Below are 24822 nucleotides of genomic sequence, written 5' to 3' on the forward strand. Positions count from 1 at the left end.
TGGTTGCCCTGGGGGCTTCCTTCTCTACCTCAGCGTCTCGCTGCCACCATCCCCCCAAGATCCTGTCACCACGTTCATACCGTCACTTCCACCCACCTCCCTGAGACTTCAAGGGCTCTCGCACCAGCGACCCCGAAACCCCCGGCCCGTAGAGGGCGCAGCGTCAAGGACAGCGCGGGCCGACTCAGAAGGGGGCGGAGCCGCAGCCACGGTCGCTTTTTATGAATGGGGGAGCGGGCGGCACGAGGCCTCATTACTATGCCGAGCGGCGCGCGCTGCGCCCCAGCGCGACGCACCCATTGGCCAGCCGGGCCACTGACGTCACCAAAGCGGTGGTCGGGGGCGGGGCGGGGCGGGGTGACTCACGCCGCTTCTCCCGCGGCCGCGGGGGCTTCTCGGGGTCCTCACACACCCTGCGCAGCCCGGACCCGAGTGCAGCCTCCCCGCGGCCCGGCCGCGCGCCCGTCCCGAGAGGTGAGTAGCGGGCCCCTCCTTGGGTACCAGGCATCCGAGAGGGCACGCAGGATACTGGGGCGCTGGGCAAGCGGTCAGGCTCCCAGCGGTTGCTTGGGGTCGGAGGTTGAGACCAGGAACCCTGAGTCTGGGCCAACAGGAGGGGACCCAGGTTCTGGGTGATAAGAGCTGTCAGCTGGGTAGCCCGGCGTGGGGTGAGCACTCCTGCAAGGACCCGAGGCCCTGAAGGGACTGATGGTCATCTGAGTTTGGACCGGCAGGAGGCGTCTGGGCCAGGACCCAGGCGTCCGAGCAGGAGGAGGTGTCAGACTCAGAAATCCAGACGTCCGGACAGGAGGCGGAGTCAGGCCCAAGATCCAGGTGTCCAGGCAGAGGGAGGGATCTGACTCCGGGATCCTGGCTTCCAGCAGTGGGTGTCTGTCCCAAAGACCCAGAGGTTCAGGCAGAAAGAGGGGTCCAGCTGGGGGCAGAAGTCTGGGCGAGTGTGTGTTGGGGGCTGAGTTCCCAGATGTTGTTACCCGAGGAGTGCAGGGTGGGGGCTGGCGGGAGCTTCACGAGCATTCTCTGGGGGCGGAGCCTGGGGCTGGCCATACTGAGAATCGTGAGGGGTCTGGTGAGCCTCAGAAACTGAGCGTCATCCTCCTTGGTGAGGAGGGAGCAGAGCTGCTGTCAGTCTTGAGATGTCCCCTCCCCCGGTCTGGGCCTTTCCCGGCTTCTCCGGGATCCTATGGGCCTCCATCCACTTATGGTAGTCCTTCATCTTGTCCTCCTCGGTCACACACATGGGAGAAAGAGACCTGCAGGACTCAGTGAGTTAGAAGGGAGAGTGGAGCAACCCACCATAGGGATCCGAAGACCCCTGCTGGCCTAGGGGCATAGTTGAAGACAAGGGTATCCTGGAAGGAGCTTCAGGGCATAGGAGGGGGTGAGCAACTTGGGACCCAGCCAGGTATCCTGAGGAGAGACCCCCACTGCTTCCAGACCCCTCCACCTAGCACCTAGCACCCAGCCCTGCCAGCTTCTCACAGGGCCTTTCTCCTACAGGTACCATGATGTGGGGTGCAGGCAGCCCCCTGGCCTGGCTCTCTGCTGGCCCCGGAAACGTGAACATGAGCAGCATGGGGTCCACAGAGGGGCCCACAGGCCCTGCTGCACTGCTGCCCTCCCCCACGGCCTGGGACGTAGTACTGTGCATCTCGGGCACACTGGTATCCTGTGAGAACGCGCTGGTGGTGGCCATCATCGTGGGCACTCCCGCCTTCCGTGCCCCCATGTTCCTGCTAGTGGGCAGCCTGGCTGTGGCAGACCTGCTGGCGGGCCTGGGCCTGGTCATGCACTTTGCTGCTGTCTTCTGCATTGGCTCAGCAGTGATGAGCCTGGTGCTGGTTGGCGTGCTGGCCATGGCCTTTACTGCCAGCATCGGCAGCCTGCTGGCCATCACCGTTGATCGCTACCTTTCTCTGTACAATGCGCTCACCTACTACTCAGAGACAACAGTGACGCGGACCTATGTGATGCTGGCCCTAGTGTGGGGGGGCGCGCTGGGCCTGGGGCTGCTGCCTGTGCTGGCCTGGAACTGCCTGGATGCCCGGGCCACATGCGGCGTGGTCTATCCGCTCTCCAAGAACCATCTGGTGGTCCTGGCCGTTGCCTTCTTCATGGTGTTTGGCATCATGCTGCAGCTGTATGCCCAGATCTGTCGCATCGTCTGCCGCCATGCCCAGCAGATTGCCCTCCAGCGGCACCTGCTGCCTGCCTCCCACTACGTGGCCACCCGAAAGGGCATCGCCACCCTGGCTGTGGTGCTTGGCGCCTTTGCCGCCTGCTGGCTGCCATTCACCGTCTACTGCCTATTGGGCGATGCCCACTCCCCAACCCTCTACACCTATCTCACCCTGCTCCCTGCCACCTACAACTCCATGATCAACCCCATCATCTATGCCTTCCGCAACCAAGACGTGCAGAAGGTGCTGTGGGCTGTCTGCTGCTGCTGTTCTTCTTCCAAGACGCTCTTCCGATCCCGCTCCCCCAGTGATGTCTAGTCTCATCCTGGTGACCCTCCAGCCCTGATCACTACAGAATTCCAGAATGTTAGGTCCTCCAGGGCTTTGTTCCAACCCCCAGCTCCACACCCCAAGACCCAGCTGGTTCTGGAGTTCTAGGACTTTGGGTGTTTCACAGGATTCTGTTCAGATCCCTGCAGGGCCCAGCTGGCTCCATGATTCTAGAATGTTCCGGTGGTCAGGGTTCCAACTCAGAAATGTCCCACAGCCCAGATGGGCTTGGAGCTCCAGTAGGCTGCTGGGTGTTTCACAGTGCCATTCCAAGTCCCTGACCTTCCCCCTCTCTTGACCTTGACCATGTCACTTTACTTTTGCGTTTCTAAGCTAAAGAGTCAGAGAGGTTAGTTACTCTGTTGCCTAGATAAGAGAAAGATTTATCTGTATATATGTGCACATACAAAGAGAATATCTATTTATTATTTATTTATGAATTTATTTATGGGTGTTAAGGGGTAAAAAAGAGACCCACACCTTGAAATCCAGGCCATACCAGGGTACTCCCAGTCCCCAGCACCCTCATTTCTGACCTCAGTTCCTAGAGGGGGAAAAGGGAGAGAGAGAAACCACGTATTTTGTTATTATTTTTGCTTACTTTTTATCGAAGAGATCATAGAAACCAGAGCCTTCTCCCCAGGCCCGCCCCCCTCGGGTTTGCAGGGGGAACACACCAGCCTCTGGTTTTTTATTTTTTTAAGAAGCCATCACCTGAGAAACCGAGAATTCCTTTGCTCTGGGGGCCGGCTGCCCTCTGGTGGCCGTTTTTGGGGAACTGCAGCCGGGTCGGCGGTCGGAACCAGGCCAAGCAACCCCAGCTCCACTCCAGCCTGGTGTCCAGCACCATAGCCAGAGCCTGGGGCCAGGTCTCACCCTGCGGTGCCCTACAGGAGGCAGGGTGCGAGCCAACACCTGAGCCCTCTGCCATCTGGAGTAGGGTCCCCAATGCAATCCCTATTCCTGTCCCTGACCCAACCCTCAATAAAAAAATGATTTTGTGATAAATAAGATTTGTCTGTGCATGGAAGGGATGGTGTGGGGTGTGATGGGTGACAGCCCGGAATGGGAGGATTAGGCCAGTCCTGGGGGCCTATGGGGGGATCCAAGAAACTGGAGACTCAGGTGGAGTATGGCTGGCAGGTGACACCTCCCACCCCAGGATGCCAATCTGATGGGTTCCTCTGTTCAGACCCAGGCATCCCCAGACAAGAACCCCACCTCCACTGGGACTAGAACTCCTGGTGCTAGACCCCCTTGGGTTTAGGTTGCTCACATCCTGCCTACATGAGCTTTAGTTTGGGGTTTTGGCATGAAGAATATGCTCAAGGCATGTAGATGTTCTTAACAGCAGCAGCCGCTTCCACTCACAGGTGTTTTCTGTGTGCTGGGCACTGCCCTAAGTGTTCTGCATCCATTACCTCACTTATGCCTAACAAGCATCCCCTGGCACGGGTAATAACTTCTCCATGTTACAGACCAGGAAACAGGCCAAGGGAGATTCAGTGGTCAGCTCAAGGTCATATAGCTAGGAAATGGCAGAGCCAGGATTCAAAAGAGGCACATTTGTTTCCAGACCCAGTGCACTGTCTCCTGGCCGATGCCCCCTCCTCTCCTTCCTTCCCAAGCCAAGGGCTTAGGACATTCTGGACCCTGCTTTGTGTCGGGGTTAATTTTCAGAGCCAGTGGCCCCATTTTGGGAGGTGGTTGGATGGGGTCTGTTCACTCAGGAGCTGTAAGGACTTTTTTTTCTATGCAAAGGTGAGTGAGGGTAGTGTGTGTGTGTACCCATGTGTGCATTTAGGACATAATTGTATAGGACTCTGAATTTCAGTGTTTCAGAACCAAAAAGAACTTGTTCACCAGGTATAGGCAGGAGTAGGTTTGGGGTGTGGCTGAAGAGGAAGCTCTGACTACCCCAAACCCACATCTATGCAGATGGGCAAAGCCTGGAGGTGGGGCCCTCAGAGCACCCCTATTGCACAGATGGGGAAACTGTTTCCCTGGCCAGGAAGCTTTTGCCTGGTGTTCAAGACTCCTCCCCAATAGTAGCCACAGGAATCCAAGGGGAGTGGGCGTACCGACAGGGCTGGGCCACAGCTGGCGGAGGGCGGGCCTGGGCTGAGCTACACACAGTGCCAATCCAGGCCCAATGTAGGGAGGCTCCACCAGGTCAGGTTGAGGCTTACCTCCTCTCCCCACCTTCCTAGAAGGTCCCTGGGAAAAAGGTCCCCAGTCAGGAAGCACCTGTCCCATGCCAAACATCTCACACAACATCACCATGGCCCCTTTGGGAGGGGGAGTACTATTGCTTTCCCCATTTTACAGAAGAGAAAGTTGAGGCTCTGAGAGTAATGAATTTTTGTTTATTCATTGCTGTCCTTGTGGGCAGCGTACATTCTAGCTGGAGGACACAGTAATAAAGAGAGGAACTAAAATACGGTAATGTCAGAGTGATAAGTCCTCAGAGATGGGGCACAGGGAGCGCATGTACTCTTTAAACGAGGGTGCCCCTTGGGACTTCCCTGGCAATCCAGTGGTTAGGGTTCAGCTTATCCACCGCTACTGGGGACCCATGTTGGATCCCTGGTCAGGGAACTAACATCCTGCAAGCGATATGGAGTGGCCTAAAAGTGAAAAAAAGATACGGATGCCCTCAAAATCCTCACTGAAGGTGACATTTGATTTGCCTAAAGTCACACAGCTAAGAGCTGAGCTGACCTGAGGGTTGAACCAGGTCCTTGTGACTCCCAATCTGTTTCTTTTCTGGGTGAGGGAATTGATTTCAGGAGCAGCTCAGAAATAGCAAGCAAGGAAACCAGGGCAGGGAGCCCTGTCCTGGGCTAGGGAAAGTTTTAGGGGTCTCCAGGGCACCCTAGACCTTTGGGAGGGGCAGTGGAGGAATGGGCCTCCTGGCCGCCTCCACCACACTCCCAAGGAGCACCCACCAAGGTCTTGAAGGAGCAGGGCCAGGGGCCCATCCGGTCCTCGGTGGGCTTGGCCCTTGGCCCCCTCCTCACTTCTGGCTCCAGGGCCCAGCAGGGCCAGCCTCATTTGTGGTGGACCCTCACGCTGAGAGTCCTCTTGTGTCTCTGTGTGGTTGTGTGGTGGCGCTCAGGCACTTCTGGAAGCCTGCATCTTCAGTCTCGGCCTTGAGTCCTGGGCCCACACGAGGGTGTCTGAGCCCATCCCTGGGTTGGGGTCTGTGTGCGAGGTGGGGCCCGCTGGCTTCTCCTTCCTCCTGGGATTCTGCAGCTACATCTCAGGTCCTTCTGGTACCCTAGGTCTGTCTGTCCCCCAGGAAGCCTCCCTGGCTCAGCCCTGCTGTGGCTGTGAAGATGCAGTTTATACACCTTGCTTCACTTCCCCTCAGTAAACATTTACAGAGAAGTTTTACCGTCCTCATCAGAATGGGGGCCTCTGAAGGCTGTGTCCCAGCTCCAACCGAGGACCCCTGAAAGAAGGGACATGTGTGCCCCTCAAACTGAAGCTGTCTAGTCTCTTTCAGCCTGACTTCTCAGCCTGGGGCTGCTCATCACGTGTGCGTGCATGTGTGCGTGTATGCCTGTGTGTCTGTGTTTTTCGGGGTGGGGAGTAGCCAAGCCTTCCAGCCTCTCTGCCTTAGCCAGTTGTCCAACCCCATGCCTGATCCCACCCAGTAACTGAGGCCCAGGAGGATGAGCTGGGCAGTGGGGGCGCCCTGGCTTGGAGGAGGCAAAGGCTGGGGCCCAGAACCCTGCCTTCCTGCGGGGGTAGGCCTTAGGGTGGGGCTGGGGCCCTTCTCTCCTCCCCTTCTTCCCAGGCCCTGTGGAGGGGACAGCCCCCACCAGGGCCATGACCGCTTCTCCCTGCAATAAGTAAGGAGACAGCAGCTATTAATATAAGATGAGTTCACGGGCTCACAGCTTCTGCAGGCTGGAAAACAGGCTCCTGGGGCCGGGGGCTGCGGCAAGTCTCGTCTGTCAGATTTTCTCCTGGAGCCTGAAACCTGCCAACCCTGCACCTCCCAACTCCCTACATGCAGAGACATGTGTGCACACAGGCATGTGCACACAGCCACACATGTGGGGGTCCAAGTTCCTGGCTGTTTAGAGAAGACCCACACATGCACACACACCCAGACACGCACATATGCCCAGTGTATCTGCACACCGGTGTGCACACCTGTGCACACAGATACATCACATGTACACAGACCATGTCAACTTCAGGTGCACATGTTCTCATGCAGAAGCACATACCTAAATGTATGCACATGCCCCTGCACAAATATGTATGCACACACACACACAGCCTTGTATATACATGTGTGCACACAGGTCCAGGCATGCTTGCATACCCAGACCCATCTGCATACCATGGCACACCCACATATACACAGACACAAAACTGCCCGTGTGCATACAGATGGCATCAGTCATGTACACACATGTGCATACAGGACTACATTCAAGGACATGTACATGTACATATATATATATACATGCATGTCTTTTGCGCACAGTTCCTCACTGTCAGTGTTCAGCAATCATGAATTCACAGGCAGACCCTTGGTTTCCAGCACCATCCGGCTGGCTCAGCCTCCCCTCCCCCCAGCCTCATGACAGGCAGCTCGGCTCCTGCCAACCCCAATGTCTGCCCTTGGCTTCCCACCCCCCGGGGGTCCCCAGATCCCTGATTAACCCCCTCACTAATTGGCCACCAGCCCCTTGACTTTGCTGCAGGCCTTCTCGGGAGCTGGGAGCGAGAGGCTGCAAATTGGCCAAGCAGGTTGGGTCTGGGGAATAGAATGCGAGGCAGGGCGGGGGTGCTATGAGCTCAGTGCTGAGCTGGAGCCAGGCAGGGTGCCCCTATACCAGGACTGGGGGGGGCACTGGCATCGTACCCTCATGGGAGGGCACTCTCTAGAATTCACATGCACCCAGTCACCTGAGCCTTCGCTGCACGCACTTTTACACACACTAGTCATGTGGGTGGACATGCTCCAGCACACTTCACACAAATGCATGTGAACATTTGCACACACCCACATACACTCAGGAAAAACCCCATTAATCAAAATCTTACATGTTCATAAATTCATCTTGTGAATTCTGACACAAATTCTGACACAAATTCTCTTGTGTCAGACACACACGAGACCACTGATATATGTACATCCAAACACACTTCACCTAAATGCCCAATTGTGTCACATGTATACATGCTTGCAAACACAAATTTACATGCTGTACATGCCTATGAATGTACACCTAGGTATACCTGTAGGCATGTAAGTACATCCACACCGGTACATGCACACCATTCATGTGTGTGCCTACCATGATGGACTCCCAAATAGCCAAAGAATAAGAACTCCCACAGCCAGCCACCGGCTTTGTGGAGGAAAAGGGAGTCTGGAGTTCCTGCAGTCTATAAGGAGAGGGGTGTGTGTTGGGGGTGGGGAGTGGTGGAACTTGCCTAATACTTAAGCCCAGTACTCCCTCTGGGTTCTCCTCAGCCTCAGGGCTCTCAGACAGGACGCAGGTTCTGGCTTTGGCTTCTCTAGTTCCTGTCTCCTTGGCTCTGGGCCTGAGCCCACAGCGAGCTCTGCTTTCCTGTCGACAGCCAGGGGCATTGGAAAGCAGAGGGTTTCTACGCTCATGCCTGCTGCCAACGTGCTGTGTGACTTTGGGCAAGTTGCTGCACCTCTCTGCATGTCTGCCTTTTCACCTGTAAACTAGGAATAAAAAGCTTGGTATTGGCCATCCTTCCAGGTTTGCCTGAGGAGTCCATGGGTTCATCTTTATGGATGTGCTTTACTCAGGCACACGTCTGGGAGAGGTTAGTTCCCAAGACAGTGAGACACTGGAGTTGTGGTGGGGGGTCAGTGTTGGGTGGAATACATAATCCCGTTCAACTCCTCATTGAACAGGGGAGGGAGCTGAGGCCCAGAGGGAGCCGCAAGGTGGGAGCTAGAAAACCTGGCCTCTGACTTCTCAGCCAGTCAATCTGCTCCTCTTTAAATAGGTATGCAGGGCATGAGCATGTGCACACGCACAATCCCCAGGTAAGGGCGGGGATGCCTGCTGCTGCAGTGGGAGGGTGTCTCTGCAGAATGCCTGCCACCATGGTGCTGAGCATTCTACCAGGGAGATCCTTTTCGGTGTGAAAGGCTTATTTTTTTGTCCTCTAGCTTCAGACCCCTCACAAGACACTTCTCCCGGGGCTAAGGCTGGCTTTGGGGAGCACCTGAGACAGCTCCTGGCTTCCTGATCTAGAAGGGAACTCGCTGACCACCGCCCCGGAGCAGCACTTTCAGGAAGTGGTGCCAGGATGCCCTGGCCACCAGGCGGCCAGGAGGGGGCAGTGAGGAGCCGGCCGAGGCGGCACAGGAGGGGTGGCTCCTGAGGACTTGGAGCGGTTTGCTTGCGCTTGTGACCCTGTAACTGTACTGCTCTGTGCCCTTGTTTGCACAGACAGGATTCTGTGTGCATGTGTCCCCAGGTCTGTGTGCACAAACGCCCGCATCTGAGCAGGTGTGCGCATACACTGCAGTTGTGTCTGCTGGAAGCCCCAGCCCATACCCAGGGAGACCACTTTGTTCCAGGCAGTTGAGGGCACAGGGTACTTCTAACTCTAAAGGTCTAAGACAGCAGGGCCCCCAGTCCAGCTCACTTATTTCAAAGCAAGAGCAAAATTAAACATCACTTATAAAACAAGGCACCAGCGGGTAGGTAGGGCAGTCTCTAACAGAAAACCTTTAACACGCCCCCTCTGACACCAAAGACCATGATCCTCGATGAAGAAATTCTGAAAATGGTTTACGTCGCGTGGTGGGCAGAACACGAGAGACCCACAAGCGAACTGTGGCTCCGCTCTTGGTCAGCTCTGCGATCTTAGGCAGCCCAACCTCTCTGAATCTTTTTCTCAAGTGTCAAGTGGGAGACCCTTGGTTGGTGAAATAAAGTGTAGGCAGTCTCGGGCAGGTAGTAGTTGAATGCTCATTCTTCTCACGACTAGCCCAAAGAGCTGAAGCTCCCAAGTGGAGGAGCCGGAATTTAAGTCAGACTTCCAGCTGCCCAGAACCACATTCCTTCCCTCCAATTCTCCAGCAAGGGCGGCTCCCGACACCACCATTTTGTCTTCTCCCAGGGCGGGCGTCTGGCTGCCTGTCAGTCACCGGCTTCGGGAAGCCAAGTGCTGACTAAACACAGGCCTGAGCAGGAGGGTGGGGCGAGGGGCTCCGCTGGGGCCAGCCGGCTCCCGCGCCCCCTCCCCTGCACCCCCACCCTCAGCGATGAGCTCAGAGTGGCTGGCGCAGCACTTGCTGACGATTCAAAACTTCTGCCCCCTCTCCTGGGATGCCAGTGGGTGACTCTCTCGCAACAGCAGGCGTGACCAGCCGAGTCACCAACCCAGCTCCCACCCCTCTCCCGGGGCCGCCCCACACCGTCTGCTGGGCTGGAACAGGGAGTCCGCTCATCAATTACCCCCAGGGACAGCTACCCGCAGCAGCTGTGCTCGGAACAACCGTTGCTTCCTGGGTAGGTCATTTTTTTAGGGTCAGAAGAGAAAGCCAGACCTGTCGCCTTCCCAGGCAGGAGAGAGAGGGGGCGTGCAGCAGCCTAACCCTTTTATCGGATTCCATTGTAAGTCGTTCTATTTAAGGTAAGTTGCTTGGGTCTGAGAGGCAGACAAGATGCCGGCCAGATGCTGGCAGGCAGCATCAGCATTCTCCTGCCTGATGTGAGGCACCCCCCCGCCCTCCCCGGCCCCAGCACACCCCTCTCAGCCAGCTGAGGAGGCCTCCACATCCCCCGACGGGTCTCCTCCTAAATCAACACCCCCACCTCCCACAGAGGGCGCACCAGTCAGAGGCAGAGGCCCCCGCCCTCCGAGCCCACCCACACCGACCTCCCTCTGGAGCTCTGGCCACCACCTGTGGCTATCAACGTCACCCCTTGGACCTGCTTCTCCCATTACATATATACAAGTGCACGCGCGTGCACGCACACACACACGCACACACACAAACCCCAGAGGTGGCTGCGTGGTTACAAAGACTTTCATCAAATTATTTAAAATGTTGACATTTATGTATTCGCAAGTATACGTATAACATTTACATAGAATCTTCAGGTCACTTGGGATGCTAACGTGCTACACACATGAACCTGGCAGGGACTCAAGTGAGACCAGGCTTGGAGGCACAGGACTTTGAAAAACTGGATGTCCCTCTCTTCTAAGGACCTGAGAGGAGCAGGGTGAAGAGGACAGGGTCACTTTAGGGGTTTGGCTCAGCCCCACTGCTCAGATCTCAGTTGCAGCTCCTGTCCCATCTTCAGGGGAAGGGGCCCCATCTTCAGACTGTACCCCACGACATACAAGCCCAGTCCCTAATATCTTCATGTGGCAAACACACCCAAGAATAATCCACCGGACCAGGTCCTTATAAATATATTTATATCAGAGAAAACAAGGCACTTTGGGAGCATTACAGCTCACTCTCCTACACATACATCATTCTAGACAGAAAGTAAAAATTGGTTAGTTTCTCAAGTGAGTTAACTGAGTAAAGTTAATACAATAACAAAATTGCTCCCTAGCCCTTCCTGAGGCACGGGATGAGGTGCATCTCTGGGCAACACCTGGTATCCCAGGTCAGCTGGACCCCGGTAGAGCTCAAAGCCTGATGACCCCAGGAAGCCTGACATCTCTCCTGAGCAAAAGCCCCTAGCCTTGGGGCACTGCCCCCCTCCCCAAGACAGGTGAGGAGGGGTTGCAGTGGGAAGCAGGCAGAGAGCAGAGCTGGGACACGGAGGGAATGCTTAAGCAGGGTCACCAAAGCCACAGAGACCTCAATCTGTCCGAGCTGGCGCTGCAGAGCCGGAGGATCGGCGCCACGGGAAGAGATTTCACATTAGCCCTGACAACACCGCCTCGGCTCTGCGGTGACATTGGCCAGGGTCATTTCTGAGGGGCGCGCGAGCTTCCGTTGGAGGCGAGCTGGAGCTCGGGCCAGCTGCTCTGAGCCTCCAAGGGATCGTTGAGCCTGCCCCCTCCTCTTGGCTGCTCCTTTGGAATGTACTCAACTCACAACCAAGGCAGAGCCACAAGTCACTTCTGACACTGCCGACTGGAAGCTGGGCCCCTGGGCCACAGAAACGGGGGCAGGTCCCCTGGGCTGGGCAGAACAGGGAAGGGAGGCGGCTCCTTGCCTTCAGCCCTCAGAGTCCTTAGGGGCCACTGCTCCACACCCTCACCAGCCTCAGTCCAGTTTAAATAATCACTAAACTTGGGTTTCTACAATTACAGGATTCCAAAGACACACAATTACCTGCACAGAGTCCTTTATCATCTTAAAGGGCTCTGGGTTTAAAGAAGCTTCTTTTTGTGTGTGCACATATGCATAAGGTAGAGCCCAGAGGGCCTCTCGGGCTGACTGGGTCCCCAGCCCCCCGAGCTGAGGAGGCTTCGCAAGGCCGGCTGCTACAAAGCGCCGAGCTTGGCTGCATAGATTTTAATGAGAGCGTCAGGCAGAGCTGTGCTGTTGCTCTCCGGGACTTGCAGATCATTACCAAACCAGCTGTAGGATGAGAACACAGCACATCGAAACCCTAGGAGGTCACTGAGCTAATGATCTAATCCTACCTTCCGCAGGCAGTGCCCCTCCCCACCTCCTCCTGCCCCCAGCCCTCTTCCACGGCAGGCTCTGTCCATTCCAGAAGCCAGGCCAACACCGGCCCCTTCAAGGTCAGAGCAGGATGATACGGGCAGTGCTGGCTCCCCCTTTTCCGGAAAGGACGGGGACGGGGGTAATTCAGTCAAAGCCATTAGGCCCAAACCCTGGCCTGGCCTGGCCAGGCCCCAGGACTCCTATTTGGGAGAACCGCTGCCCTCTGCCTGCTGCTCTGGTCACTGCTGGGTGACAGCTGGGGGGCACCTTCAACAGCCATTTTAGAGTTCTGAAGAAAGCACCTTCAGCTTCCGGAGCGCACGGTGGGAGGCACAGCAGGGGTGCACACTGTCTGGCTCTCTCAGCACCGGAGCCTGGTGCCCGCCCGGCGCCCGAGACGCCCTGTCTAGGGAGACAGGCGGGCACGCTGGCCTCTTAATGGCTCCGTCCCCATGACTGCACTCTCCTCAAGCTGGAGGGGCTGACGAGGGCTTTGGCAATTACTAGAACCATGTGCTGTGCTGGGGTGGGAGACAGATCCTGTTTGTCTTTGTTTCAGGGCTCAGAGAGCTGGGGAGCCAGGAAAAGCCGGTTTCAGCCTAAGAGGCTACACAACAGAAGAGAAGAAACCTCACTGCTGGCCAAAGCTGACCAGTTTTTTTCTCAAGAATAGCACCTGTGTATTAGCTTGGGGAAAAAGGGAGGAGGGAGGGAGGAACATCACAGTGCAGTGAGGAGGGGAGCTGGAAACAGGACCCAGAGTCGTCCTGCCTCTCGGCCCTCCTCACAGCTGCCAGGCCTCCCCACGCCACCTCCCCAGGCAGCTACCTGCAGCAGCTGCCAGCCTGAGGGACTGAAGTTTCTACAGTTGGCAGGACCTATGCTTAAACTGGGGAAACAAATGGCAGGGGGGGTGGGGGGGGTGGATGCAGAGGAACTGAAAGTAGCGCCTGTCACACTGCCTACCCTCTCCCTCCTCACTACCTCTGGTCCCCCGAAAGGGCAGGTCTCAAGGCCAGGTGCCGGGCTGGTGACAGCAAAGGGGGAGCAAACAACGACAAGAGCGGCCACGAGGGTCTGAGCAGCACTGACAGGCCTGGTGCAGGCCCTGCGCCCTTCTCCTGGGACTCTCCTCTATGGGGAGGTCTGGAGCAGCACAGAGCCCGGAATCTAGCAAGTGCCCACGATTTGGTCCCATAAAGCACAGGGAATCAGAATCAGGAACTCTGGGCTTGAGCTCTGTCCCCATCCAACGGTGTGACTGTGAGCAAGGCACTTCCCACCTCCAGGCTCCAGTGTCATTCAACCCAAAGACTGCCACCTTCTTCCAGTCCTGCAGCTTCGAGTCTGCTCAGCTCCTGACCGTGGCAGAGGCTCAGATCCCCAGGTGTCAGGGCTAGTTTGGTCATGAGTTCTAGAAGTTAGAACCGGGCTGCGGTGCTTGGAGGCACCTGGTGGCGAGGGAGGGGTATTTAAGGGACACAGGAACAACACATTCAGGGAAGGGAGCCTGGGAGGGAGGCAACCACCCCTGCCTTCAAAAAGGCACTGTTTCTGAGCAGAGAGGGGCGCGACATTTCTTTAGGGGCTTGATGGCTCCTGGAATAAAGGGCATCTAAACGCAGAGACGGCTTAGAAAAAGGCAGCCTCACCCTGCGTATGAGGACAGAGGGGTGAGGCACTGGGCCTGAGGCTGCTCCGCCCTCTCAGTGCATGGGAAAGGGGCCAGCAGGCTTCAGGACCAGAAGATGGCTGGCACTATTCAAAGCAGCTGAGGGCAAGGATTCTGGAAGACTACAGAAAATGGCTCCTGGGGGAAGGCACCAACTCCAATTTAAATCCAATCAAAGGGATGTGCTTTGGGGTCTTCCCTTCTTTCAGTGAGCAACTGTCACTTGAAGGGAACAAGGAACATCCCAGCTACTGAACCTCAGCAGCCCCATGGGGCCTGACCTCGGGGAGACGGGAAATACATGGTGATTTGGAGGAAGCACTTGGGATATATCTTTGGTTGCTTCAGGGAAGGCTCTGGCCCCTTGAAATTCTTTTTTTCCTCCCTTTTCTTCCCCTTGGGACTGTTGGGGTAGGCATCAAAAAAGGCAGGTAGGAAAGAAAGAAAAAGGAAGTAGACTGCAGGCAGAAGAGTTAATCCGACCATTCATCTTCATCAAACTCAGAGGAGTCATCTTCCGAGTCGCTGTACTCCACAGCAATGCGACGCGACAGGATGGTGGCCACGTCGTTGCCCACAACATCCCGCTTCTCTTGTTCCCGCTGCTCCTCAACCCTGCGCAGCTGAAAGCCTGGTGGGGGAGAGAGAGAAGGGTTAAGAAGGTGAGTCAGTCTATGAATCCATGCAGGACTGAGGAAGAGGGAGTGGCCCCCGGTGGTGGTGGGTACTGGAAAGGACAGCTAAAAAGAAGGATGTGGAGGAGAGCAAAGAGGAAAGGGGGAAGCCGATGAGAAGTCAGACAGGCATTATGACACCGTGGCCCCAGTGCGCAAGTGTGTCTGAAGGGAACCTGCCACTCTTCCAGGCTCCCACGCTCTCTGGCTGGTGAGGGTGGTACTTCCACAAGGCTCTGAGTGAGGACGGCCGCCATGCCCCACCCAGCAGGCACTCAGTTTGCCAAAGTCGGCGATTTTCGTGGAGTTGAGCTGCCTGAGGTTGTCTCCTCTAGACAACCCTTCAGTTCACAGAGGATCAAATAGAAGAAACCACTCTAGCCTCCTGGGACCAGAACCAGCCTCTGACAGAGAATAAATGCTCCACGATGGGAAGGTGATGATGAGGGAGGGGAGGAAGGCAGGGTGAAAGAAAGGAGACATGGAGACAGGAGAAAAAGGGAGGAAGGAAGGAGGTGGGAAGGTGGGGGAGAGGAGCAGAAAAGGATAGGAAAGGCAAAAAAGTGAAGGACAGGGAGTGCCTGAGTCCAGATGAGGAAGGACCTTCCAAGACAGTGATTCTTGGTTTTCTCTGGGGCACAGAATGAATGCAAGAACACACAAAGCATAAATTCCCAAGGAGTTCAAAGATCCTAGGTTAAGAAGCCTTTACTTTAAACCAAGGTGGAAAGAAATACAGACCTCTGCATTTTTGGAGTGAAGCCTTTCTTCAGACTGATCTGAGGTCTGAAGTCCTGATCTCTCTCCACCCAACAAAAGTCATTCCCCTGGAAGGGCACAGAACCCCCCATCCACCCTCCAGTCATTCATCCCAGCTGCCCAGACAAGGCGTCATGATCCTGGACCCACCACTGGGGGTTTACCTTGACGGATGGCTGAAAGCAAGTCACTGCGGGCATCACTCACAGGAGGCAAGGAGGACTTGGGCTTGGTGGTGTCAGAAAGTGGCGGAGGAGGTGCAGCCAGCTGGCCATCTGCACCACTGAAAGGGGGCGGAGGGGGCCCTGGAGGAGGGGGCGGGGGCGGAGGCGGAGGCGCGCCTCCTGCTGGCTGGGACAAGGGAGGTGGTGGCAGAGCCGAGTAGTCAACTGCCGGCGGTGGGGGAGGAGGTGGAGGTGCAGCAAAATCGGGGTGAGGCGGGAAGGACGGGGGTGAAGGTGGTGGCGGGGTCGCTGGAGACCCAAATCCTCCAGGCGGTGGTGGGGGTGGAGTGTTTATCATCGGAGGTGGAGGCGGAGGGGCAGGTGGTGGAGCAAAGCCGGGTTTGGGGCCTGGAGGAGAGCCCAGAGGAGGAGCTGGTGGTGGGTGGCTTGGGCTGACCACACTGGACCTTTTGAGTCCAGCTACGCCAGACCCTCTTTGGTTATTGTCTGCTGGGTAGCTAAAAGGACAAAGAAAAAAGACCCATGATCACTCTCAGGATGCAAACACCCACCTTTATGTTAAGCTTATCTAATTATCCTAGGTTCATTCTGGTTGACACTATCATTTCATTTTGGCTCAAACAGAAAGAACAACCTGGGGATGGTTAGAAATCCCCAGCCTTGCAATGGGCAGTTTTGTAAGATAATGAGCTTCCCATCAGCAGAGGAGTAGAAGCAGAAATTGAGAAATACCGCCTGAAAAAAGTGGACTTAGGAGTTCTCTAACAGGTAAGGCTGGCCAAGACCATCTCTTCGGTCCCCCTCAAACCTTTCAGCTCTGCAAGGGAAGGCGCCCTCCTGAGTCCTCCTCTAAGACGAAGGGTCAGCTCAATCCTACAGCCAGGACTAATAAGCCAGGTAAGAACGAACCGAAATAAAAATTCAAACACTACCACCCACCAGGCTCCATTCCATAGGCTATTAACATTCACCAGATCTTGTGAGGGCAGGAAACCCAAGCCAAGCTAGGCAAACCTGAGCAGGGTACAGATTGAGGTGAATGCACCTTCAGTGCTCCTGTGGAGAAACTTGAGAGAGAACGGGGGCCTGAGGGTCAGGAGAGACGGGAAATGAATGTGCCGCCAGACTTGACCCAAGTTGAGGGAGCATTAAGGCTCACCTCTCCTGGGTCAGGCCTGCTCGCCTGCGGCAGCGAGGTCTCAGGCCACGTATGAGACTGAAGGGCCCCCTTTTCCACCTTTGTGTCTGTCCTACACTAATAGCTACTCCTTAGGAAAGCATCCATCTTGGAATTTTCCACAGATCTTGGAGCCTTACTGCATCAGACACGGCAACAAGCAGGAAGTGATTTGGGAGGCAGAAGGAGATTTGGGATTAATGGTTTCGGACGCCAGGAATGGGGCGGGGGGGTGGGGGTGACAGCACAGCTATAGGTCTCCATCAGAAGGGTCCTCAACATCCAGTCTCCGATAAACAGTGTCCAAGGAGACAAATGTACCTTTCAAAGCTCTCACTTGTTAGGCATCAGAAAGAAAAGCAACTATTTTTCCTCAGGAAACACTGAAATCTAACACTCCTCAGATCCCTCCCCTTTCCAGCCATCACACACTAACTCTTCCTGTATACACCTCTGCCAGGGACACTGGCAAATATCAAAATGGTCAGATCCTAAGTCTCATCCCTTTCTCCTTTGTTTTATTCTTTCTGGAGATTCTATCCACAGTGAAATGGAGCAGAGGCAACAGGAGAAAAAGGTGACTACTTGCTAGGTTCTTTGACAACTGGGGAGAAAGGCTATTCACTATTTTATGGACAGCAGCAGATTATACCACTTTATTTCATGCTGAGTCAGAGCTAAGCAAAAAAACAAGAAAGAAGCTAGTGACCTCTCTCTGCTCAGGTGTAGCCAGTAGTTAAGAACACAGGCTCCGGAGTCAAACTGGCCTGCTTTCCAATCATGAATCTGCTTCTTACTGGCAGTGTGATCTTAGGTAAGTTCACTGACCTCTGTGCTTCACTGTTTACTCATCTGTAAAATGGGCACCTATCTCAAGAGGACTCTTGTGGAGGTTAAGTAACATATATAGTGTTTGGCATAATGCCTGGTACCTTACAGACAATAAATATCAATTATTTCTATTATCCTGACTCACTTGTCTGGAGTTACTTTAGTGGTCTTGGCCTCGATTTGGAACTTTTACTTTGTTCTTGAGTGTTTAACCACCCAGAGTAAATACAAGAGATACCACTGTTTACCTGAATTCTGCTGGTGGGGGAGGCAAGCTGTCCTCTGCGAAAGAAGGAGAAGGTGGAGAAATGGAGTCTGACTGTGGAGGTGGTGGGTAGCTGCCTGCATCCACGTTCTCAACAGAGCCAATGCTGCCATTCTGGTACACCAAAGTGGGTGGATACCTGATAATGAACCCAATGCCAAAATTGTTATTTAAAGTCTGAGTGATACTCTCTCGCTTTCTTAAAAGAGCCCACAAAAATGCATTTGATACAAAAGCTATTAAGGAGAAATAAAATTAGTATATTTCCCATATAGTTTTTGTTGTACTGAAATTTTATTTGGGGACTAAATATTCTATTGCTAAGTATCTCCCAGATATTTCTACCCCCCCCCAAGTTGCTGTAGTTGTAATTATTTTATTATTTTTTACATTTAACGGAGTATAGATTTACAACGCTGTGTTAGTTTCAGGCGCACAGCAAAGTGAATCGGTCACACACCCCCCACTCATCACAGAGTGCCGAGCAGAACTCCCCATGTTACACAGCAGGCCCCTGCTGGTTATCTGTTTCATACATACTAGTGCCTACATGTCAATCTCAATCTCCCAATCCACCCCTCCCCTCTCCCAGATATTTCTGTTGTATTGTCTGCAAAAATGGGACTCAACCTAGCTTATCAAAATCATGCTGTTCCTTTCCTAGTGCTGGCCTTGTCACATCCAGCAGTTCTTTGAAATTCTCTCCCAAATGTTAGGAGCAGCCCAGACCCAAATCCCAAAGTCTGTCTTGCGGCAAAGGGCAAAGCCAGGCCCCAAGGCTAGTGAGCTGCAAACACGTGACTGGCACACAGCCTGGTTTTGAGGTCGGCAAGCCTCTGGAGTGCTCAGAGGCCAAGGAGGCATCTGACTGCAAAACCAAGCTGAGGATAAGTGCAAGTCGCTATGTGGTAGTTGGAAGTGGTCTCTTATCTCACAAACCAAGCTGCTGATTCAAGTGGGGTGCAAGGGCTGGCCTCATGCACCCCTGTCCCTCACAGCGCTGGGCTGGGGGAATTCGCTCTGGGTGAACAGCAACAAGCTTCCAGGCAAGCAGGAATACACCAGGCAGCAGCTAACCAAGTGTGGCCGCTTCCCTCCAGCTGCCCTCCTTCCCACCACTGCTGGGTGGTGAGGAACTCACACCACTGCTGGGTGGTAAGGAGCTCACCTAAAGCAGACCCCAGGGAGAACAGAGCTGGAGGAAACTAACTAAATCAAACGATGCTCTGACGTAGAAGATCCCCAAGGCCTGCAGCCCTGTAGACCTGGCACATCTCTTCACAGGTTCACCAACAAGCACGTCCAGGTAGAACACCTGATCCCAAACCTCTCGGACAACAGAATCACCACACACACACAGACACACACACACCAGTAATAGCTGGTTGGCATTCTGAACACACAAGCTGCTGGTCTTAAGAGTCACTGAGCCTTCCTACGACAAGGGCCTGTCTGAACAGGATGAGATCATGGAACAAAATGGCCCCTTTTTATTGGGAGGTGAAGGTAATGGAGGTACCCTCAGGGCTGATTTCCCTGTAGAAAGGTTCATTTTTTTCCTCTCACCATCTTCATCACTCTTTAAAACAAATCTCTTAATCTAGGAAGAACAAGTGTCAGAAGTGTCAAGATTTCTAAAAGTCAAGAATTTCATGGTAGAATTATTCCTAAAAGCAAGAACAACTCAACTCTTTCCTTTTATCATTCCGAGACACCCGGCATGGCTGGCATGGTTCTCCAACAGCCAGGGTGCAAGGTACTTAGGGGAAAAACCAGGGCGACATTTACGCCAAGCAATCTCGGTGACTTGGCTTTGAATGTCACACAGGTCGGACACCAGGATAAGCATCAAACCAAGCTTTAAAACCATTTCCCCCCTTTTTAAACCTCTAGTGTGATTTGGTATTGGGAAATGGGGTCAGACTGACATCTACTATTTCTCCACAGAGAAATATAGCGTCAGTACTGGCCACACGACCTTTCCCACACTGTCTCTGAGGTCTGCTTTCAGTCCCTTGGCCAGCCTCTCTCCCAAGACTGACAAAGGCTGACTGAAAAGTTGCTTTGGTAATGTGCACAAATTCTCTGCCTGGCCTTCCCCACTCCCATGAAATGTCCAGTTCTTAGTCATGACCTTCGAATCAATGCTCTAAAGGCAAAGGACTCCTAAGACGACTTTTCTTCCCTTTCTAGTCTTTCCTTTGAGGCCCTCAGACATCGTAAGGGCACTAGAAGCCACGGGCTTTATTTTCCAGACCACTCTGGTCACCTTATTTAAACTGCTGAGCCTCTAAATTTTTTTTTTTTAGCAAATTTTAATCACCAGATGGTGGTACTTTAAAGTAGCTGATTAGCAGTGGTATTGATTTAAGCCACACAGCCAGACTTCGGGGGTACGAAAGGTGTCACACCAGAGCTGTCAGAATGCTGCCCCCAGTTGCCCAGACCCTTCAAAGAATGCTACCAAGAGGACAAAAGCAGCACCTACCGAGAAGGCTTTTCTTTGGATTCCACAAATTCTTGACCCATCTTCATTTTCTCCCACTCTTCCTTACGTGTCTTGATTTTACGTGGGTTTACATTTCCTCGATTTGGATTATCTTTCTTTTCTTTCTATAATGAAAAGAAACAGAAAAGCTTAATAAACATTTCCCAAAGTTCTTCATTAAAATTCCACCCACCTTCATGGATATACACCCTAGAGATAATCTGCCTAGACAACACACAGTAACCACAGAATTTACAAAATTGCTGGGTTTAGAGTGACCTAGAGGTCATCTAATCCAAACCACCTCCTGGGCTCAAACACATTTCTTCAATCCCATACTCAAATACCTGTAGCAATGGAAATCCACCACCTTTTTGGGTAATTCATTCATGTTTTTGAGCAACTCTGTTAGGAAGTTAATAAATAGCTATTTATTATTCATTATGCCACAAAGGTCAGTCAAGAGAGAAGAGAAATAATGACAGCCAAAGATATCTGGGACAGGTATAAGGAAATAGTTAAAAAACAAACCCAAACAACTGACGGATTCTTCAGCTTGTGCAGTTGCACTAGCCCCTGGTGCTCTCTGAGGCCTCCCAGCAGCCATGCCAATGGGATTGTGAGGTTGCAGCTGCTAGGTCATATGCTTACACACATCACTGGGAGTCTAAGGGGAGGGGAGCATCTGTACCAAAACTAGGCCTATGCCCCCACCCCTGCCCCGCCCAACCAGGAGTCAAGGTGTTAAACCGCTCCTGTTGCAAATCAAACACTGTAGAGCCTTATGCTGATCTCTGAGAAATGAGCTGCAGAGCTGGCGCAGAAGGGACTAGCCTAGCTCGAGTGTCCAGCAGAGTCAGGTGCAAATTGCAAGAGAAATAAATGGTGAATAGAAAAGTCAATTTCTAAAACTCAGCCTGAATATACTCAATTGTTAATAGCACTGGGGGGAACAAACACATTTTTGGTGTGATTTATACTTTCATCTTGGTTGTGCTCAGAGTGGACACATTTTTTTAAGAGTCTCACCTGGCATCCAAGCAAGCAGCCACTCAGAATGATTACTTCACATAAGACTGGCTTCCTTTTTATCCCCCCTCCACAATCGTGCCTACTGATGTGTAGAACAGAAGCCCCTTTCCCCTCACCCTATGCTTTCTCTTCTCTTTCATGATATCCTTGGTGTCCTGCAGCATCTTCTCCTTCCAAAGATCAAAGAAGTACGAAGGGTCTGTGTAGAATTTGAGTGCCTCTTTCCCATCGTCCCTGGGATAGAAATGAAGACAAGTAGCTGTCAGTAGACAGATGAGCTCCCAACCAAATCCAATATTCCAAACACCTACCAGTTAGCAGTTTTTACACTGAGGAATCAAGAAGTCATTCAAATCGACTGCATATTTCCTCCTCTATACCAGCGTTCCAAAGCCCCTGAATGGCATGGCACCTCTTCATTATCTAGCTTTTTAAGAACCGTAGCCTTACTTTCAATTCCTGGTGGAGGAATCTGCATGGTGAGGGCAAGAACGGGTTACAGCAGCAGGGATCCTGATTATGTCTAATGATCTCCAGGGCCGCAGACATCTCCCTGAGGACATTCTGATATCTTGGGACATCAGATGGGATTTCTGCCACTGGCTCCCCTATCACCATCAATTGCCCAGGACTGTCCAGCAAGCATTAATGGCCTTCCACCCACCCAAAACCTGTGTACATATGCACAGCTTCACTTGTGTACAGATGTATGTATGTACACACATGAATGTGTATTATGTGTGTAGCTGTCATTCCTCTGTAAATACAAGCAACCACAGCACCTCACCTACTAGAGGAGCTCAGCATCCACCCCCCATCCCCCAACCACAAGGGGGCCCCAGTGAGAAAAGACGGCCAGCTGGTCTATGACCACAAGATTTAATTACCATCTCTCAGTGGCTGTGACAGAACAGGGTGAGCTGATGAGTGTCAGTGTAAGGGTCATCCGCCAGATTCAACGACCCTGGCTGGAACCCTGCACTTTTGCACGGCTAAGACTCTCCCACTTTTCAGAAAGCATGCATTTAGGGATGGATAGTTATTTTAACACTATTCTGAACTAAAACAAATTGGAAAGGTAATTCTTTTCTGACCTCCAATCCTATCACAATACACAGAAACCAGTTCCAATCAAGCACTAATGATTTTTATATTAAATCTTGTTCTGAGTTAGCCACATCACTCGTTTCTGTTAGGCTAAATCCAGAATACTGAGAAGAGAATGTTAAAAAGGAACATACCCTACATTAACTGAAAAATATACTCGTCTTACCATACTCTGTTAGATATTATCAAGTGTGTAATCCTTTCCTCTCTTACAAACCCTCTGCCCAGACCCAACCAGACTCAATGATGGAGGCTGCAGAGTCAGATCTCTGCCCTGCTATGTTAGCTGGCCCCTTTGAGAGACAAGGGGCAGACATAATTTCACACGGTAATAACAAAGGAGAGGTACCATGCACTTTCTCTGCATCTGTGTGAGAAGTGGCCATGTTCCTATTCTGGCTCTCTGGATCAGGTGGGTGTCCTTGAATTTCACACACACACACATTCTACTTTGCAGTACACCCATGTCTCACAGAAGACATCTGCCTCCAGCTATCTGTAATTACTTTTACCTGTTCCAAAGATATTTATGGATGCGTGCAAGATAAATATTCGCTTTCTATCCCTGCTTGGAAGTTTTTTGCAGGATAACACTACCAGACCAGACCACTAGAGGGGAGGGGCTTTAAGCTGTCTATAAGGCTACCTTTTTCAAGTCTAGCCATAGCACCGTAGGTCCTTTTACAGGGGAATGTTGAAAGGATGTTCAAAACAAAGTGAACGACACTCATTTGGAAGAATGCCAATTACTCCTTAGGCTCTGGAAAGACCCTCAGGGCCCAGAGAAGCCAGTCCACAAGGCTGGCCCCACTAACACGCCCAAACATCTGGTAATCTAGCGGTTTCAGAGTAAGTGGGAGCCTTGCTAAAATGTTGCCCCTGGGATGCAAGCTATAGGACTGCCTTGCAACAAAGTCCTTTTGGTTCTATAATAACTAAATTCCTTGGATGGAGTCCAAGATGGACCTGGCTTATACCAAATTAAACTCTGCAGCATAAATGCTATAGCAAACTTTCAATATTATACATTATATTCACTCATATTATATATGAGTTTCAGAAACCAAACAGCAATAAGTGACACCTATTTATATGTGTAAATGTTAGCTTCTTTCACCACAAGCAACTCTGGGGTAGGTAGTACATTTTTTGATACAATCCTCTGATGTACACATCTTTAAAAAGACAATCTAGTGTTGTTAGCCACAGGCTGAAGAGGGGAGAAGCTAGCCAGGTTACCTGTAAGGGGTAAGATTGTTGAGAGGTGGAGGAGTATCACAGGTGTTGTATGTTTCCAAAACGGGTATGGGGAGAGAGTTTCTGTCAAAGAGCTTCTGGTCTTGAACAGTAGAGCTTCTGAAGGCCTTTCGGGTGTTGATTCCTTGTAGTGATACTGAAAGAAGATGGAAGGCATTAGAAAATGGACGACAGGCTATCTGAGCAAACACTGAGTCACACCAGCCGGAGAGGCCTCAGCTGCTGCATTTCTTGGCTGCGGCTGTCTGCAGCCAGGTTTTTTTTTCCTTCTCCCCCTCTGGGGAAGCCCCACAAGGCTGTCAGCAGCCCAGCCATTTCATGACTGAACAAAATGAGGCAACACAAAGGTTTACTATGTGGCCAGATCTAGCAGGCCCCTCCTTAGGAGGACTGAATCTTCCAAGTACTTTTATGGTAGCAAAACACTACTGGGGGGGGGAGAGGAATTTGAGAAAAAGAGAATTGGGGAAATGGGAGAAAGGGAGTGTGTGGAGGTGTGGTAGAGATGAAAAGGTTTCTTCACATCACCCAGGTTTGTATCATTTCAAAGAAGAACTCCATAGGTCTCTGTGATTTCCCCCCTCACTTTTTTTATAAATCAGGGGAAAAAATTCTAAGCAACTGCTCAGCAGAGCCTGCAAATGCTGAGCTCAGCTTCCTTACCTTCTTCTTCCTTGGGATCCAGCTGAGTGACTTTAACTTGTAGGCGGTCGACCCTCTCAGCAAGGGAGCTTACCCGAGAGGCAAAAGTATTTGCCTGAGTAAAGAGCTCTCCAAAAATGTCCTCGGCATATTTACCTGAGAGAGCAAAGAACCAAGTCACTAGTGCATAAAAGTGACAAAAATGGTCAGAAAAACTGGCTACTAAAGACTGTACTCCCCACCTCCCAAATACACACGGACCCTGCCTCTCTAAGATGGTTCAGGCTACAGGAAGAGCTTGTTCTTGGAGACAGAGACATACCCTCCAGAGCCTGGGCAGCCTTCAACGTGCTCTGTAACTAAGAGTCTTCTTGGCAAACTGAGCTGCCATGAAACTCAAAGCAAGCTGAATAAAATCAAAAGGTGTAATACAGAGAAACATCCTAGAAGAGTGGATAGTATGTCTACACATTTGCCTATAGCCCTTAGCTGTTTGCTGTTCTGTAAAAGTACCCTATGAAAGTGGTTCTGGAAAACAAATTGTGAG

The 24822-nt window shown here is 52.5% G+C and overlaps 2 protein-coding genes across 4 annotated transcripts in view; one reads left to right on the forward strand and one right to left on the reverse strand.

Annotated features, from left to right (window-relative positions):
- The first annotated feature begins 357 nt into the window (after positions 1–357).
- GPR3 (G protein-coupled receptor 3) lies at positions 358–3536 on the forward strand. The gene is made up of 2 exons (XM_043444699.1): positions 358–474; positions 1519–3536. The coding sequence occupies exon 2, from the start codon at positions 1524–1526 to the stop codon at positions 2514–2516; it is 993 nt and encodes a 330-aa protein (XP_043300634.1). The 5' UTR covers positions 358–474; positions 1519–1523; the 3' UTR covers positions 2517–3536.
- Positions 3537–10584: 7048 nt separating this feature from the next.
- Positions 10585–24822, reverse strand: part of WASF2 (WASP family member 2) — a 69597-nt gene continuing 55359 nt past the window's right edge. For all 3 annotated transcript variants that reach the window (XM_043444696.1, XM_043444698.1, XM_043444697.1), the window contains exons 3-9: positions 24297–24431; positions 23616–23769; positions 21386–21503; positions 20238–20362; positions 17733–17888; positions 15456–15973; positions 10585–14489 (exon numbers count right to left, since the gene is read on the reverse strand). In XM_043444696.1, the coding sequence (XP_043300631.1) occupies positions 14332–14489; positions 15456–15973; positions 17733–17888; positions 20238–20362; positions 21386–21503; positions 23616–23769; positions 24297–24431 (1364 nt within the window). In that variant the 3' untranslated portion in view covers positions 10585–14331. The remainder of the gene's footprint in view (positions 14490–15455; positions 15974–17732; positions 17889–20237; positions 20363–21385; positions 21504–23615; positions 23770–24296; positions 24432–24822) is intronic.

The sequence above is a fragment of the Cervus canadensis genome, chromosome 24, assembly GCF_019320065.1.
Source record: "Cervus canadensis isolate Bull #8, Minnesota chromosome 24, ASM1932006v1, whole genome shotgun sequence".
Lineage (NCBI taxonomy): Eukaryota > Metazoa > Chordata > Mammalia > Artiodactyla > Cervidae > Cervus > Cervus canadensis.